The 18215-nt window shown below is 40.6% G+C and overlaps 1 protein-coding gene across 6 annotated transcripts; it reads right to left on the minus strand.

Moving 5' to 3' along the window:
- Positions 1-4938: 4938 nt before the first annotated feature.
- On the minus strand, positions 4939-17905 carry LOC109427905 (peroxisomal acyl-coenzyme A oxidase 3). Of its 6 annotated transcripts, none has more exons than XM_029872529.2 (6): positions 17819-17905; positions 16924-17091; positions 8536-9476; positions 5710-6300; positions 5491-5645; positions 4939-5423 (listed from the first exon to the last, which is right to left on the minus strand). In XM_029872529.2, exons 2-6 carry the CDS (start codon positions 16947-16949, stop codon positions 5025-5027), a joined length of 2112 nt encoding a protein of 703 aa, XP_029728389.2. In that variant the 5' UTR covers positions 16950-17091; positions 17819-17905; the 3' UTR covers positions 4939-5024. The 6 variants fall into 6 exon arrangements, with proteins under 6 accessions (XP_029728389.2, XP_029728388.2, XP_029728386.2 ...); XM_029872528.2 differs by having other exon boundaries at positions 17778-17872; XM_029872526.2 differs by having other exon boundaries at positions 17667-17851.
- Positions 17906-18215: the final 310 nt, after the last annotated feature.

Genomic DNA, 18215 nt, shown 5'->3' on the forward strand with positions numbered 1-18215 from the left:
TCACGCTGTAGTAGTTTGTACAATATGTTAAAAAAGCTCACCTGATCTACATAAATCAACGTGGTGCTAGTAGCAAGTTCTCCAGAAATTCTTAAAATAATTTTTGAAAAAAATCAGGTTTTCCTAGAGAAGTTCTTGGGTACATCCCTGAAAAGATGGTAGAAGGATTTCTGAAATTTCATAAGAATCTCTTGAATGAATTTTTGAACAGAACCTGAGAGGAATTTCTGAAGAAATCATTTAAGGAATTCCTGGAGCAATCCCTGGAAGACTTCCTGGATAAATCCCTGAAGAAACACCTGGATGAATCCCTGGAGTAATTCCTACAGGAATGCCTGTAGGAAGCCCTGTAGAATCCTTGGGAAATCCTTGAAGAAATTTGTGGAGAAATCCATGGAGGAATACCTGGGGGAATCCCTGAAAAATTACTGAAGGTATTCCTGGAGAACTTTCTGGACAAATTTCTCAAGAAATCCCTAGAGGATTTGCTGGAAGTATGCTTGGTGCAACTTCTGAAGGATTTCCTGTAGGAATCCATGGAAAAATCCCAGGAGAAATTCGTGGAGAAATCTCTGGAGAAATTCCTGAAGCAATTCCTGATGGAATCTCAGGAGAAACTCATGGAGAAAGGCCTGAAGGACTCCCTAGAGGAATTGTTAATAATTTCTGAAGGACGTCCAGGATCAATTCCTGAAGAAATTCCTGAAGTAATTCCTGGAGGAATTCCTGGAGGAATGCCTGGGGGAATTCCTAGAGAGATTACTGTGGGTCCTGGAGAAATCTCTAGACGAATTTATGAAAGAATTACTGGATAAGTTTCTAGAGGAATCTCCAGAGAAATTCTATTATTTTTCTATATCTAAAAAAATCTTAATAAAATCCTGGAGGATTTTCTAGCGGATTTTCTGGAAGCATTCCTGGAGAAATCCTCGAAATTCCTTGAATAAATTTGTGAAGAAATCCCTGGAGGAATCTCTAAAGAAATTCATGAATACCTCAAAATACCTGAAGGAATCCCTGAAAAATTCCTTAAAGTATTCCTGCAGAATTTCCTGGAAGAGTTTTTGAAGAAATCCCTAGAAGATTTGCTGAAAGAATCATTAGAGGAACTTCTGGAGGATTTCCTAGAGGAATCTTCGAATTATCTCCTGGAGAAATCCCTGGGAAAATCCATGGAGAAATTCATTGAGAATTTCCTGAAATAATATCTGAAAAAAATCCTCATAAGATTTTCTGAAAAAAATTCTGGTGAAATTGCTGGCATAATTTCTGAAGGATTCCTGGATCACTACCTAGAGAAATTCCTGAAGAAATTCTTGGGGTATTTGCTGGAGAATTTCTGGAATTCCTTGATAAAATCCTGGAGGAATGCCTGGCAGAATTCTTGGAGGTTTTCCTTTGGGAAATGCTGGCGGAATCTTTGGAATTCTTGCAACAATTGCTGGATGAATTTCTGGGGGAATCTCTAGAGGAACTTTGGGCGAAGTTTCTGAAAAAAATCTCTTGAGAAATTGCTGGAGGAATTTCTAGAAAAAAAAAATCTGGAGAAATTTCTGGAGAAATCCTTGAAGGAATTTCTGAAGGAATCCCTGGAGAAATCCCAGGCAAAATCCCTGAAGAAGTTCCTGCAGAAATTTTGAGCGGAATCCCGGGAGGTAAACCTTGAAGAATTATTGGAGGAATTCCTGAAAAAAAAAAATCTAGAAGGTATTCCTAGAGAAATTACTGGATGATTTGCTGATATAACACTAGTTTACAGCATTTTCGAAGTCGGTAAGCTGATGATCGTTTTTGGTGTAGAACCATGCCCTGAGTTCGAAAACGCGAAAGAAAAAAAAATACAGTAGAGCGGAAATTTTTTCGACTTTCCATACAAGGTTGATGATTTGAAATCGATTTTTGTTCTATTTTTAAGCAAAACCGCTCACTTCACACACCCCATTCTCTGTAATTAATGTTCCGATTGAGCTGAATTTTTTACTGTATCTCGCCTACATATGATATGTCAAAAAAAAAACATGAAAAAGGATTTTTAATTTGTTTTTTTCTTATTGAAAAAAATACATTTGTTCATATATTTTTGGAAATTTTGCTAAAATTTAAGGAGAACGTTCCCCAAAATCTCGAATATATCTTGAATTTTATCAATCTGACGTAAAACCTGCATTCAGATGATAGAATGGTATTATATTCAGCTTTCAATTTATGGAAAAACATTTAAAATTAGTTGAACAAAACGCAAGATATTTGAATTTTATTGAATTCCATATATTAAAAAGTTGTAAAATTTGATATTGAGCTAAAACTCAAAAACTGTTCTACTTTAAATTTTTTGAAGCACGGTTTCGAAATCAGCGCTAAATTATGATTCAAAAATTTTGGTCGTTTACAGAAGTTCACGACTTTCGTTTTATTTTGTAAACTAGTGTAATTTATGATGGAATTCCTTGGTTAATTCCTGGTGAAATTCCTGGAGGATTCCCTGAAGAAATTCCTGGAGTAATTCCTCGAAGAGACCCTGGATAAATTCCTGGATGAAATTCTGGAGGAATGCCTGCATGGATTTCTGAAGCAATCCCAGGAGAAATTCCTGGAAGAACTCCTGGGGAATTCCTAGAGGGTTTTTTTTCGGGGTCCCTGAAGCAATTCCTGAAGGAATATCTTGTGGAATTCCCGGAGGAATCGCTGAAAAAAAATCCTGGATAAATCTCTAGAAGAATGCCTAGGGGAATTCCTGGTGGTATTTCTGAAAGATTCCCTGAAGGAATTCCTGGAGAAATCTTTGGATGAACTTCTGTAGGAGTCTCCGGAAAAAAAAAATCCTTGGAAATTGAAGCCCTTGCCTTGCCCATGCCCTAGCCTTTGAAGATTTCCTGGATAAATTTCTGTAGAACTCCCTGATGGAATTCTTGGAAGAACCGCGGAAGCAATTACAGGAGGAATCTCTGGAGGAAGCCCTGAAGGAATGCATTGAGGAAACTGGAAGGTTTCTTGAAGGAATCTCTGAAAAAAATAATCTTGTTAGAAGTCTTGGAAGGATCCCTGGATGATATCCTAGACAGAGGAATGCCTGTAGGAATTCCTGAAGGAATCTATAGCAGAACTCATGGAGAAATATCAGGCGAAATTTCTGGAAGAATCTCTATATGAATTCCTAGAGGATTTTGTAGAGAAACTCCCGCAGGACTTCCAGAGGAATTGCTGAAGAAATTGAATCTCTTAAGGAATTCGTAGAGGAATATCAGGAATAATTCCTGAAGGAACCGCAGATGGAATTCTTGGAGAGATTCTGGAGGAAGTCTTAGGAGAGTTGCTTAAGATATTGCAGAAGGAATCCCGGAAGCCATTTTAAGAGGAATTCCTAGGGGAGTACTGAAGTAATTCCTGGAGGAGTTCCATAAGAAATACAAGGATGAATTATTGAAGGAATCCTAAGTAAAGTTCCTTGGAGAATCCCTTGACAAATTCCTGGAGGAATCCCAGGAAGAATTCCCGAAGAAACTGCAGATGGAATCCTCGGAGAAATCCTGAAGGAATTCTAAGAAGAGTTCGTGGAGGAACTCCTTGGGGAACCCCTGTAGCAGTTCCTGAAGGAATCCCTGCAGGAGTTCCTGAAGAAACCCCAGGAGGAATCCCGGAAGCAATTCCTAAGAGAATCCATAAACAGTTCCTGGAGGAAGTACTGGATTAATTCCTGGAGGAGTTCCTGAAAGAATTCCAAGAGGAACTCCTTAAAAAGTGTTCCTGGGGGAATACCTGGAGGAATTTATAAAATAATCCCTGGAGTTGTTCCTGAAAGAAACGCAGAAAAAAATTCCCGGGTGAATCTCTGGAGGAATTCTTGAAGGAAAACCTGGAAGAATCCTAGAACCAATGGCAAGAAAGCTTTCTTAACAAATTCCCGGAAAAAAATCTGAAGGAAAAAAAATACGAAGGAATCCATGTCTGCAATAATTTTTGGACGAATTGTTGTTGGAATCTTTGGATGCACTCCCAAAAGAATGTTTTGTATAATGTTTTAAGGAACTCCTGGATGAATTGTAAGCTAATGTCTGGTAAAATTTCCTGTACGGGTTTCTGGAAGATATTCCTGCTGAAATACATCGAATTGGTTCACTTTGAATTATTTGAGCAATCTCTAGTGAATTTTTTGAAGGATTACATGGAGAAATCCCTGAAGAAATCTCTGACGGAACACTTGCAGAAATACCTAGAAGAATTTATGTTGACATTCCTTTGGTAATCCCTAGAGAAATTCTTGGAGAAATCCTCAAAAAAGGACTGGAACATTCACTGGAGGAACCTCTATAAATATCCCAGGATATATTCCCTGAGGAATATCTGGTGAAACCCATTGTTGCGATTGCAGGAGGGGACTAACGACCGACTCTTCCAGCAGAATGAAAGACAGCATATCTGTAGATAATCAGCTACAAAGCTGTATAAAAACATTTATTAGGTTTAACGTAATTCACATTAAAAACACTACTTACAAATTCGGTGGGACATTTACAGAAAATAGTTGTTTTCGTAGTTCACACATCTCCTCCTTAGCAATGCTACTTTACGTCTGTTATTGTATATAGAAGTGTACATCTAGTTTAGTATTATTCAGGGGTGTCTATTTAATATTGCGATGTAAGTTTAAATTTAAAATGCGCTGTTGTGCGCAACACCCATTGAGGAATACTTGAAAAAATCTCTGGAGCAATCCATGATAGAATCACTGAAGGAAGCTATGGAAAAATTCCTGGAGGCGGCACCCCTGCCCCTTCTGGCTACGCCCATGTAAATAGCGTCATTTCAGCCTCTTATTCAGCATTTGGCTTTGTTCAGCTGAGAATGTTATGAACCAGCAATAATTCAACATGCATGCTTATGACTTTGCATTGTTCCTTGGGTATGGCTGTCATTTTCATAATATCAATAATAGAGGTGTTAAAAATTTAAATCTGTTTTTATTTGTCTACCCAAATAATATCCCAAGAAGTTGTTTATCACATACATTATTATTTTCAAATATTCTACAGTTTCGCTTTGATGTAGTCCCTATAAACCACGTCACGCCACCACTGTGGCCGTTCCAAAGCTCCCGGTGCTTGCATAATGGCCGACTCCATGTGTTTGTACACTTCGCCATCGCTCATGCCCAGGGGAGAGTTAAGTACAAAATCAGGGGGAGCAATGGCATCGACCAGCGAAATGGCATCAGTCTTAATCAGGGGAAGCAGTTCCAGAACACCTTGCTGCAGCAGGTTCATCGCATTGGGAGTCTGAGCGAAGTATCCGCCCTGGTAGAAGATGCCACTATACTTCAAGACAAAGTTAGATCCGCAAAGTGAAACCAATCGCTGGAAAGCGATTTTCTCCGCGCCGTCTTCAAGATTTTTCAAGAACTTATCCGCTACGTAGATCAGCGCTCTCTGTTTGGGAGGGAAGTTTGATGATTGAGTTGTATAAACTGAACCTAAATGCAATCGCAAAACTTACCTCGCCGTACGCAATCGACAATGTTCTTGCGTAGAACGACTGCGACTCGTTTCGAACTTCGAAAGACGACTTGCCATTCTGTTTCAACAACGTCATCTTGGCGTACGTTTCCTCAAGTAAGAATGCCACTAGCCAGTTGAGGGCTTCCAGTAGACCTACATAAGTTTAGAAAAATAAATGGACACTCTTGAACAAGATTAATATGTAGGTAATCATTACCTTGAACATCTACTGCCTGCTGGGAAGTTTTCCAGTTTGCCTTCGAATTTAGAATCTTCGCGGATTCTTTCAAGAAGGCGGCCGATCCGAGCGGTGAAACAACCCCAAACGCGTCGAACCCACGTGCTCTAATGTTCAGCAGCCAATTCGACGCTTGCTGTATGAGAACATTGTTCTCCCCTTCGTACGTACAGTTGGGATCGTTGTCGTTTCTCAGATCACCTAAGGTCGAGAGCTTCAGGAATCCGTGCCCTCCGCAAGCTTCGCGGCACTCCTGAATACCGTCCCGGGCAGCCCACGTGCAGACCGGTTTGGCGGCCGAAGACAACGCGTGTAGCTCCATGCCCACGTGTTCGCTCTTTTGGCCCATCAACATCCGCAGCAGAACATCTCCGTAAATCTTGGCAAACCATATGTTGAACATTTTGATGGTGAACACGTTGGCGAAATGGGGAAACAGCCGGAACTGTTGCGACTGGTACTCGAGAACCGGTAGCTCTTCGGAGTTGTCATCGGGACCGAATTGTTTCCTACTGGCCGAGTAGCGAATGGCAATACTGATGGCCTTCGTGAGGTAAATGTTTGCAATACCTGTGAATGTAGACGAACTATATTTATTGAAGGTCCGAGTTACAAGTGCTAGTTATGAAAGTGTCTTCAGAAATTTTGGGAGGTTAGGTATCAACGACAATGGACTATCTGTAGAGCTCCCAATGCTTGAGGCAGTAGGGATTACAGTCCCGGGGCTTGACGAACAACCAAAAGAGAGAAGGATTGCCCGCGGTGGCTGAGCAGCAGCTTGGCAAGATCATCGACTTTGCGTCCACGAAGTCCAACATAAGTAAGGACCTGAAAATGGCTCTGTTGCGACTTCGTAAATCGATGGACGTAAAGGTTACGAAGTCTACATAGATGGAGGCCTTCGCTTACACGGGAAGTCCAAAAAGTGTGGCGGATGCGACTGCTGTGTGCGACTGTGATAAGCTCTCGCAGAAGTGAGTGAGGCAGCCGTGAGTTGAGGAGCGTCTGGCGATGCCCGCAAGGCTAGGAAGATACTAGCCCCGAAACTCGGCAGTAATGCCGGAAAGTCGAACCCCTGCCACGTGTCCCGGAAAGCTGGGAAGGGTGGCCTAGAAAGGCTGGCCCGTCCCGGATGGAAGGAAACAGGAGGTTGCGACCGTTCTTAGGCCCTCAGCTACCACAGAGTAGGGTAAACCAAGGGGAGGACCCTCCTTCGACAAAAGTGCGGAAGAAGAAGAAAAAGCCACAGGTCGAGGAGAATAGGGACGCCGAACCAAGAAGACGTAAAAGAGAAGGAGTATCGACTACAATTACAGCAGGCAGCAAGTAGAGGAAGCGGCAGCTAGGCCAAGGTCAAGCCCTCTCAGGTGAAAGACATCATACTTCGACAAAGAAGTATTTAGGGAAGCGCTCCGCGTGAGCGAAACCTACTTGGTTTTGACGGTGACGAGCTGGTAGCTGTACTCTCGCGTGCGTGCGATGCGACCATGCTTAGGCGAGTCCACCATAGAAATGGAAGATCACCAGCTTACTGGTGGCGCTTGAGTCCACGCAGTCCTGCGCCGCGCTTGCCTACGAGCTAGGCGGTGGATGCAGCGAGCACGATCAGAGGAAGAGCGAAACGAACGGCGGTTGGTGTTCGCCGCTGCTAAAGCCGCGCTGAAGACCGAGATAAGAGCAAACAAAAAGGCCTGCTTTGAGGGTCTCTGGCAGAGTGCCAATGCGAACCCGTGAGGTGACGCCTACAGGATCGTTATGGCCAAGACGAAAGATGTAATGGCTCCTACAGAGCAATCTCTAGAGATGTTGGAGGGGATTATCGAGGGGCTTTCTCCGCGCCATGATCATAGTCCTTTTCCTTCTTTCGTAGGACAACCGGGGACTGGAGCTGGCGATGAGGAGCGAGTCACCGATGTGGAATTTGCTGGGATAGCAAAGTCGCTTAGCGGAGGTAAGGCCCCAAGTCCGGACTGAGTTCCGGAGCCCCTCTCTGAAGCAATGCCTTTTTGGTGATTACGGAGAGACGAATGGTTTGGCGACCATGGGATTGTTGTTTAGTGAGTCGAGGAAAAAGTCCTTTTTTATTTTTTTGGTAGAAGACGGTCCATAACTCCACACTACATGGACCTTCTGTCCGGGTGTCTGTTGAGCAGATTGCCCCCCATGGTTTAGAAGAAAAAAGAGGTCCCAATGCTAGTTAAGGTTCAAAGAGACAATCAAAGAGCCATTCTAAAGAACAGCGTGGTCCTGCAAATCGAACCTTTACCCCATAGCGATTAGAAGTTTGGGGACCCTAACCGCACGGCTACGAGGCTCCCCACAATAGGTGCCGGTTGTTCGAAATACTACGCCATATTCTACTGAAGATATGGGAAGACGAAGAACTGCCTGCTGGCTGAAAGACCTCATTTACAAAATTTGACACAGTCTGGAGTGCGCCATATTCTGAGGAAAAACGATCCCAAGTCCGGCGTACAAAGTAAAGGTTAAGTGTGAAACCATGAAGAAACACTGGTTAAGAAAGATTTGCTCAGACCACCAGTACCGCAAGCAATTATAATACCGCGGTGATCTGCTATGGAACCATGCTCGAAGAGTGCCTGCTTTAAGTCTTCGAGCATCGTCTTCGAGGATCGCAGTGTGAAAGTCCTGAGAAATCACATTTTATGAATAATATAAAAGAAATAGATTTTTAGAGAACTCTAAGTTAAAACCTGGGACTACGAACTATTTAATGCCTGCTTACCTTCCGGCCCCGTCACCAACCTATGTCACTCAGAAACTACTAAATACAAATTAACTTACCGCAAATTCCAACCCTGCCTCCAGACAGCGCTCCCAACGACGCACCAAATCTCTTGCTTTCGTCCTTGTACGGTGATACGAACTTCCCCTCTTCGTTAACGTCACCAGTCTTGGCCAGCAGATAATCCCGTGGAATGCGATAGTTCTTGAACATGACGAATCCATTATCCACTCCATGCAAACCGGACTTCTCTCCAAGATCTCCCACTACCACACCCGGATAAGCGTTCAAGGTTTTTGGGTCCCGTATCGGCACTACAAAGGCGTTCAATCCGTGGTGATTTCCATCCTGTGTATAGAGCTGAGCGTAGCAAATGAGATGGGTGCAAGTTTTACCCAAGTTCCCGATCCAACATTTCGCTGCTTCGAAATCCGGTGTGTTCAGCACGTACTCCTTGGTTTTCACATCATAGGTTGCCGTTGTACGCATTCCCTTGGCGTTGGTTCCGTGGGAAATCTCAGTCAATCCAAAGGCTCCCAAAATCTCGCCACTTTGGTTCTGCTGGATGATGTGAGACAGCCGACCAACATCCAAGGCCTGGATCACCGACGAAAACATCCCAAACCCAAGTGAGTGCTTAACGGCAAAACTGGGCTCATAAGCCATCAGCACGTGGTTGAAGAATGCCACGAAGTCAGGCCGCTCCAGCAGCTTGTCAATGCCGAAAAGGTTCGCGTCGTGTATCACATACATCTGTTTCGTCGCCAGGTGGCGACTCTCATCGGTCGATAGGGGCCGGTTGGGTCTGGCGAACAAGGGATGGCTCTGGAGAAAGTTCCACGTGCTGTGCTGGAGCTCCAGGGATGCTTCATCGTGGAATGCTAGTTTCACTTTGCGCCAGTCGATGGTGGATTGTTCTCGGTATTTGGTCAACGGTCCCGATTTGGGCAGGTCAGGAAAGTAGGTATTGTTTGCCAGTAACTCCGGGTGAGCGGAGGGCCTGAGAATAAAAGAAAACTTATCCAATTATTTTTGAGATTTTTCGGCCTAACTTAAAAGATATTTCTGATAGACTATCTATGCTAGAAAAAGCCCTAATGATGGTACAATTCAGACATGGAGACAAGTTACAAATTAAATTTCAAACGGAAATTAGGGGTAGGCGGGGCAATATGGACACCCTAAGGTTTTTGCCAACTTTACCTGGCAAGATGTCAAAAAAGTTTAGTTTTTTGATACATGTATCCTTTTTAAGTCTATTTAGCATCTATTGCATAAGAATGCTCACGAAGAAAAATGATTTATCCACTTCAAAAAATGTTATGAAAAATGTTAGTTTTTCATGACCGTCTTCAAGCATACGGGGCAGAATGGACACCACCATGGGGCAATATGGACACCATGAGTCTTTTACGAATTTCGTACATTATTTACACCTATAGAGTCATTTCATTACAAAACAACTATTATGGATGAATAATACGCCGAAGTAGTTCATTTTTGTTCAGTTAATTTTAATTCAGGGTGTTTTGGATAAAGCTTCGTTTTTGTTGGCATGTACAGCTGTGCCTAGAACAACTATTTTCCACTGCTGTCGTTTTTTGACCAATTTGTTTCACCCTATGTCTACTATAGTGAACATTTAACCGAAAATATACTGAAATCGAAGAATTTGGTTGGTTTGTGATTTAGGTTATATTTTTCCCTTGCCGCTTCTTTCAAAAAGGTGAGTGTCCATTTTGCCCCGGCAGCAGAATATATTTTCAAACTTGATTTTTGATATGATAAAGAAGAAAATATAAACATGTTAAGCATGTAGATACAGCAAAACTACTTGCATGTGTTCTAGAAATATCTGGTTTTAATCGACCTGCAATAAATTAATCACTAAATCTTATTTTAGATGGTGTGAAAATTATAATTTCCATGCACAAAAAAAGGAGGACGCAACTTTTTCGTGTAAAATCAAGTATAATTTTAATTTCGAATGTTTCTTTCCTGAATCTACGTTTTAGACAAATGGACTATATTCTCCATTCATTGAAAGTTCAAAAAAGTTCGCATATTTCAAAATATTGAGGGTGTCCATTCTGCCCCGGGTGTCCATAATGCCCCGCCTACCCCTACTTTGGAATTCTTTGAGTCATTTCAATCGATATTGACATTTCTACAGTAATTTATAAGGGCCTGCCATAAACTACGTAGACTCCAAGGGGGTTGAGTTCTGGCCAAAGTCTACGCTCCATACAAATTTCGAAAATTTTGTAAGGATAAAAGTCTACGAGGTTGGAGGGGATGGGGTGGCCTTAGATGGCCAAAAAAGTATGCTATTTTATAGCAGTGTAACCGCGAGGATATCATCGGGACCAGTAGATACGGAGATCGGGAGTTCGATTCCAAGTAGCGGCAGTACATTAATTATTCAATTTTAAAACCGATAGTTCCAGCGCAGACACGTGCAAATCCACGTGTTTTCGGCCACTCACTTACCACCCAGTTCACCACCAACTGAGAAAAAAAACATTGTTTTGTTAAAATTATTCCCACATTTTTGTTAATTCCACAAAAGATTTGACGAAACGAGTGAAGTTCACGCAAATGCCGTTCCAACTAACATTTTCAGCGCTATAAGCTTCAGTCATTTGCTTTCTGTTGTGTAACCATCGAATAAAAGCAGTCAACGCTGAATAAAAGGCAAGCTAGTCAAATATAAATCATAAGCTGCAAAACAAGCACTATACAGCTACCGAACTCGGTTTTCAGAAATCCATCACTTGTCACTGGAGTTGTCTTTACTCCACTCCATTCCCGGAGATTTCCCGGAAGATGTGAAAACTTAAACAAATTGAATAGGAGTCCCCACTAACAAAACAGCTGCTACTATACAGTACAATTCGTCACACTGACAAATCCCCAAACCAGCAGCGCTTTGAAGGCCGTTATGCGATTTCATTACAGCTAGAAGCTGTAATAAAGAAACTGTTGGTATACCAACACGGCTTGTCGGATGTAAACATTATTGTCAAAACAAACTTTAAGCGGAATATATAGCTACTACACAAATTCTTTACAGCTATCCATCTCTTTGCTGTGAAATTATTTGGGTTGCTTTTATTGCACTTCAATTCAATGCCGGAAGATGTGCAAATCAAGTAAGAGTCCCAGCCAATACAACAGCTGCTTTTATACAGTACGTTTTGTAATGTTGTCAAAACACAAAACAGCAGCGCTTCGTAGCCGTTTAAAGAACACTCTTTCAGCTAGAAGCTGTGAAGAAGAATCTGTTGGCGCAACCACACAGCTTGTTCAATGTAAACATTATTGCGTTTGACGTTTCACAAGCTTTTGCAGCAAGATGAAGTTGGGTAAGGTTTCTTGTGGCACAATTATGAAGCCTTGTCTGGAGAAAAACAAAACGGGCTATTTTCTATGTTATTTATATATAGCAGTGTGGCAGCGAGGACATCATCGGGACCAGTGGATACGGAGATGGGGAGTTCGATTCCAAGTAGCGGCAAGTACTTTAATTATTCAATTTTAAAAGTGATAATTCCAGTTCCACATGTATTGCGTCGCGGTATCCATAACCTAATTATATTTAATCGTTTAATTTGGGGATGCCGTATAACTATTATTTAACAACTGCGAAAGGGCTGAAAAAGCGCCTTTTCAAGATGTTATTCAGTTAGTGGTAACATAGGAGCCGAGAAAAGAGCTATGACTTCGTGGCATAGAAGCTGATCGCACAGCATATAAATACATGTGAATTAAGTTCGCCAGATTTATTGGTATAGGGCTTGCTTTGTTGACGTTTACATTCACAATCAATGTTAGTTGGGGGCTCCGAAAACAATTAAAGTACAACAGTTTATAAATTACAGGTGGAAATCGAAGCTAGTCGTATTTGATAATATAGAAATTACTAAAGTTCGATTATCTTGCGACTTCAAATCTCTTAGAATTAATTAAAAGGTGAATACAGTATTTTTTGATCATTTGAAAATATTTCTTATGTCAGAGTGATGAACCTCATGTTATTTTTGTGAGACAAAGCGAATAATTTTATATAATAAGTATTATAACTTATTTAGTAACGAGTTTGATATCATAGCAAATTCTGCTCTCCGATTATTATCAATAACATATTAATATCAAAATTTGTTATCGAAATATTTTCCGCATTCACTGTTATTAAGTTGTTATTGAAACTAACAAAACAAGTTATTGAAATGGTTTTCCAGGAACATTTTTTTATTGGAATCGTGGCATTATGTTCTATTGGATAAAGTTCGCTTGAATTTATCTCCGCTGATGTATGTTTACTCTGTATCTGTATTCGTAGCTGAAACAAAAATGGAACAAATGAAAACAGGTCATAATTGTCAAAGTTCTTATAACATACTAAGCTGAGAAGTCGGCTCTGTTAGGGTGTAATGCCACAAAAAAGAGAAAGTGTAACTGATGAGAGAATATGCACAAGCTCCCCATCACATGATGTAGTTTTGATATCGAAACATGTTATTGTTGTGCTATTGATTATCAATTTCGAACACTTTCAATGGTTCAATCACAGACAAACAGACGTAACACTCTGATATTTTGCATCGTACACCGATTTAACGGTCTATTTGAAAATTTGATAGTTGGCCAACTGACCACCCGTGGCGCTCGCATCATTTTTGCTCGAGTTTGACGTTTGCCCACTACCGCCACCTAGTTGATGGTCGGCCAAACTAAGTCCTTTTAGCATTGGGCGAACATGTTTCCGTGACTATGATTTGATTCGAAAAATGTTCGAAGTGTTACGTCTGTTTGTCTGTGGTTCAATAATTGTGCGGTGCACAATGTGGGCAGATCCGGACGGGGAACGGAACCAAAGAAGGGCAGCCGAAATTTGCCACTGGCCAACACCAACAGGCCAGGAAAGTTCAGTTGAACCCGTGTGCAAGTCGGTCCGGTATCCACAACAGGTTACCGGAAAGCTCTGATCGTGGAGCGGACCGATGGGGCACTGAAAATTCCTTGTTGGTGCTCCAGCAACGACTGTTCGGTTGGCATCTTCTGGAGTATTAGTCTGTCCGTGTGCAGTCAAACCGGTATCCACAATCGATTACCACTGGTGGGGTCGAGTTGTGGAGCGGTTTGAAGGAACAGCGCTAATTCTCCGGGATTTGCTCGGTTGAGCGGTGGACTGTATCTCGAGGCAGCAGCAGCGATCGGCCGCTTCGCTTCGGCAGCGGAGGCAGGAATGATGGCTGGTTGGTGGAATGAAAAACTCCGGGTGACTTCGTTTCTCGATGACGTTTATTCGATGACGTGTAAAATAAAACTGATGCGCTCTGCGCTACATGACTTACTTATATACTACAAAATACAGTAATGTGTGACAGTAACTACTACAAAATAGGCTCCTCCCCTTTCAGTGGGAATGACAAGATACAACAAAAACAACAAAAAATGACTGGTCTGGAGAACGGGAGAAGCTTCTAGAAGGATTTTACTTTTCTTAAGACTAATTAGGGAAAGGTATTGGTAAACTTATCATTCAAAAGACAAATTACGATGAATGGGGGAACATGGGTCAAATGGGAAGGGGAATGAAGGGAAAGATGGTTCTTTGGGCATTAACATACAGAGTGGGTCATACAAAACAAAAAATTGGTCAAAACACAAACAATACAAACAAATAAACGTTCGGAACCGAACAATAATAACTAAACTTGTCTTACAACAAAACATATTATTCATGTTATTCGATGAATGCACACCAATACCATGATCATAACAAAATAAGATTGTCCAACAAAAGATGTTATGGAGAAGCAATGTATTGATAATTGATAACAAAACAAGATATAAAACAGGTTATGTTATTTCACAGTTATTAATTTGCTATTCTCCTCTAAAATTGCGGAAATCTACGATAAATACCGTCGTGCGGGGTGTCATTGGGCCAAAGTGGGGTGACATTGGGCCACTATTCCGCATGGTTAGAATACGACGGGAATGCATATCGTGTGCTAGACTACTAGAATATATAATTCTAAGATACTTTGCATCTACCGTCGGGTTCTCTGACTTATATCGAATCCATGGGATCGATGGACCAATGTTACCCTCTAGGCCCAATGTCACCCCGAACGACGGTATTAATAAAACTTCTGGCATCTTTTCAGGCCGAATTACCACAGACAAACAGACGTAACACTTGCGAAATTTTCATCGACCACGCTTTTAACGATCATTTTAAATTTTCATAGTTGTGGTTTTCACAACCAGAAGCGCGCGCATCGTTTTTCTATGCGTTTGACATTTTAAACTAGCGCCTTCTGTTGACGATATTGCACAACACAGTGATTCGTGCAACTTTTCCACCAGGTGATGGTAGTGTGAACTGGTCGATGGATTTCCATGAAAATCGTTCAAGGTGTTACGTCTGTTTGTCTGTGGAATATCTGTCAAGAACTTTATTATATTGTTCCTAAATTCAAAGCCTAAAAATTCCAAATCATTGCAAAGGTAGGGTATTGGTTCCCTTCTTAAGCATGTGGCTCCCATTTTCATCCTACGAAAAACAAAGAATTGAAGCGTTGATTGTTTTGATTCATATTTTTGTATTTTTTGTTAGAAGTGAGCACGCATGAAAACAAAAAGAACGGAATCAATCGATGCAAGAATCGCTTGTTTTCGAATAAGATGAATATGGTAACGTGAGATTAATGATGGCACACATACCCTACCTTTATTTAAAAATGCTTCCGCAATCTAGGATTCTATTTGAATCGGTCATATGTTTGTTAAGTCAAATTTCAACTCAGAATTCCAAGAATTATTTTACGTTCCGCTTCTCGAATTCATCCACAAAGGCGATAGGATGTTCATCAAAATTTTCTAATTTTCTATTTCTCCCGGACAAGAATATTCAGCTGCCACCTTTGGACTTTTTAGTCTACAGAGTTTTGGATACCGTAAAGAAATCATTCATGACGGAGACGCTCTAAAATTGTGATGAAAATTTACTCCGGTTGAACATCTGGCGCAATTTCAAAACTGATTAGAACAATTTAACACGTTTGTTGAAAAAGTTTAACAATTAGGTTGTTTAGTGAATAAAATATTGCTACTTTCTATAGCCTAATCGATAGAGCTCATTTTTCTGAGTATAACGTGATTTTATTGGATTCCAATAGCTTTGTTATGATGGTTAAAATAACAAAACAGTTTTAATTTAAGTGGATAGAATGACAGATTAATCGATTAAAATGACAGTTCGACCCGACCAAAAAACAAAAATCCCATGCATTTTAAAAATAGTTCCCGCACTCCAAAAATTATGAAATTTTTGGAATTTTACTAATTTTAGGGTGGAGAATCCAATCATAAAATAATCCGGATACCCCTAAAAACCCAATTCGTAAGTAGCTGAACAGATAGCTGAAGTATTTTGATTAAAAACCAAATCATTTAACATACATTTTACCAGTAATTTGGCATTAATCAGAAGTTCCTGTGATAAAAATCAAACCAAGAGTGTGTTTACACTGTTTTTTTTTTCGTGAAGTGAAGTTTTGTAGAGACCCTTAAGGACAGACGTGTTAGAATCCTATAATAGAACACTGCACGAAGTTCTCTCCTTCTCTTTCACTCTAACAGAAATTTTGTAAACAACAAGGCCAAGAAACGTCAAAATCCCTTACAAAATCAAAATAGTGCAGTGCCCTATGGCCGACTTTGGAACCTACTTACGATTTAGAGCGCACAAATTTCTTAGTAAACAAAAACAGCGCACCTGATCTTATTTTAAGCTTATTACAAGTCAGCAAGAAAAGAGTAATAAAATACACTGTTGTTTAAAGCTTGTTTGATTTGCGCTTCTGAAGTTCTAATGCACTTTTGAAGCGAGATTTCAAGACGTTTGTCTTTGAATGTTGAGGCCCAGAGCTGTGCCCCTTCCCCTAAACCGGCCCTAAATACCTATATAAAAGTTTTACTTCTGCGCGGTAATGCAAAAAGGGAACAATTTTTACATGTTTTTGAAATGCTTGATGGTTAAGTCAAAAACCCAAGAAAACGCCTTAAAGTATGCAATTTTCTTAGAAAATGCATAAATGTTCCCAAAAACTGTTTCCAAACAATTATATCTGACTATAAATAGTAATAGAAATTTTGATGACGAAGCCGTTTCAAGCAATTACTTAAGAGCCAAAAACATTCATTCAATTTTTAGAACATGTTTTAGTTTGACACTTTCCAAAAGGGAAAACGCGTCAGTCTATTCAAATTAGAGAGTAGAGTTTACTACGTATTTTTTTTTTTCAAAATTAAAGTTTTATCGAAAAAATAAAAGTACCACACGCCGAAAACTAGTGCTCTACCCAACTAACACTGATAAAGCATGAATTCATTCATGGCTTACTGCGTGCATCCATTGAACTTCTTCTACTCACCGGCTGATTGTGTTGAACTCGCTCATGTCGATCTTCTCCTGCTGGTTGTGGCCTACTACTACCGTCGATGGTGATGACGATGATGAACACAGGCTTCGTCGTATCGCAATCGGCAACAACAACTGTTTGCACTCCCGACGGTCATAAATTGTGTGAACCTTGTCGCTGCTGTTGGTGTAGATTGATCGAAAGAAATTATTATCTCGATTACTTGCGATTCCCGTTATCAATCGCTTAAAACCGCTAAGGATAACACTGCCTCTGGACATGAACGGTGGGATTAGCGAAAATTGAATGGCAATAATGGACGAAAGTAGAAAATAAAGGCAATTACTAAACGGGGCGATGGACGTGAAGATATACACGCGTGAAGCTACGTATGAGACTGACTAAAATGAACTCGCAGCAGTCGCAGTAGTCGATGGGTATATTTTATGGATGCGATTGCTAGGCTGGCCTGATAGCAAGACCAACAACCAGCGGGTCGTGTAATACATTCATTTGCGCGTAAATACGCGAGCAAAGTTCAATGGATGGATCGTAAGCCCCATTGTTTGAAGGATAGTATTTGAATTAGAAGAATATGGATATATATTTTGTTATCAAGTGAAATAATAAATTTAACATTAGAATAAATCACTGAAAGATATTGGAAGACCGAAACAATTGACGAGATCATAGTTGTGAAAGATAACAAGATCCTAGTATTCTATGAAAACGAATATCACGCTGCCTTATCTTACGTGCATGAACCTATCGTTCACCTTGTTCCAGAGCACTCTTCAAAGCAATAATTATGCACAGATATCTACACTAATTGGCTAGAAAAATGATACTTCTAAAATTGCATATACTTAAGTTATCTTCTTTTTAAAGTAAGCACAAGTCAACTGACCGACGGTGACACCGGCTCGAAAGCAACTAGAATGATAATCACTCAACACCTAAATAATAACAACCGCTTTGGAGTATCACCATGAATTTAATCACTGCTCCATTCATGATTGTGTGGTTGTATGGATACTGAGGAGCAGTGCTGCTAGAGTAATGGCGAATAATACTCGCTTACATAAATAAGGGATCGTGTAAAGTTAACTTTATAATTTGTGTTTTAATCATTGTTCAGATGAGATGAGGGATGTATAGAAAATCAATGACAAACATTCAAACCGTTAAATCTCAAGTAGAGCAAATATTGTCATGCACTGATTTCATAAAATATTGTCTAATGCCGTTTTTCTTTATTATCCAGTTTCAACCTGGGTTGGAACTGGATCAGATCACAGTTTCAA

Source organism: Aedes albopictus, chromosome 2 (assembly GCF_035046485.1).
Source record: "Aedes albopictus strain Foshan chromosome 2, AalbF5, whole genome shotgun sequence".
NCBI classification, from domain to species: Eukaryota; Metazoa; Arthropoda; class Insecta; order Diptera; family Culicidae; genus Aedes; species Aedes albopictus.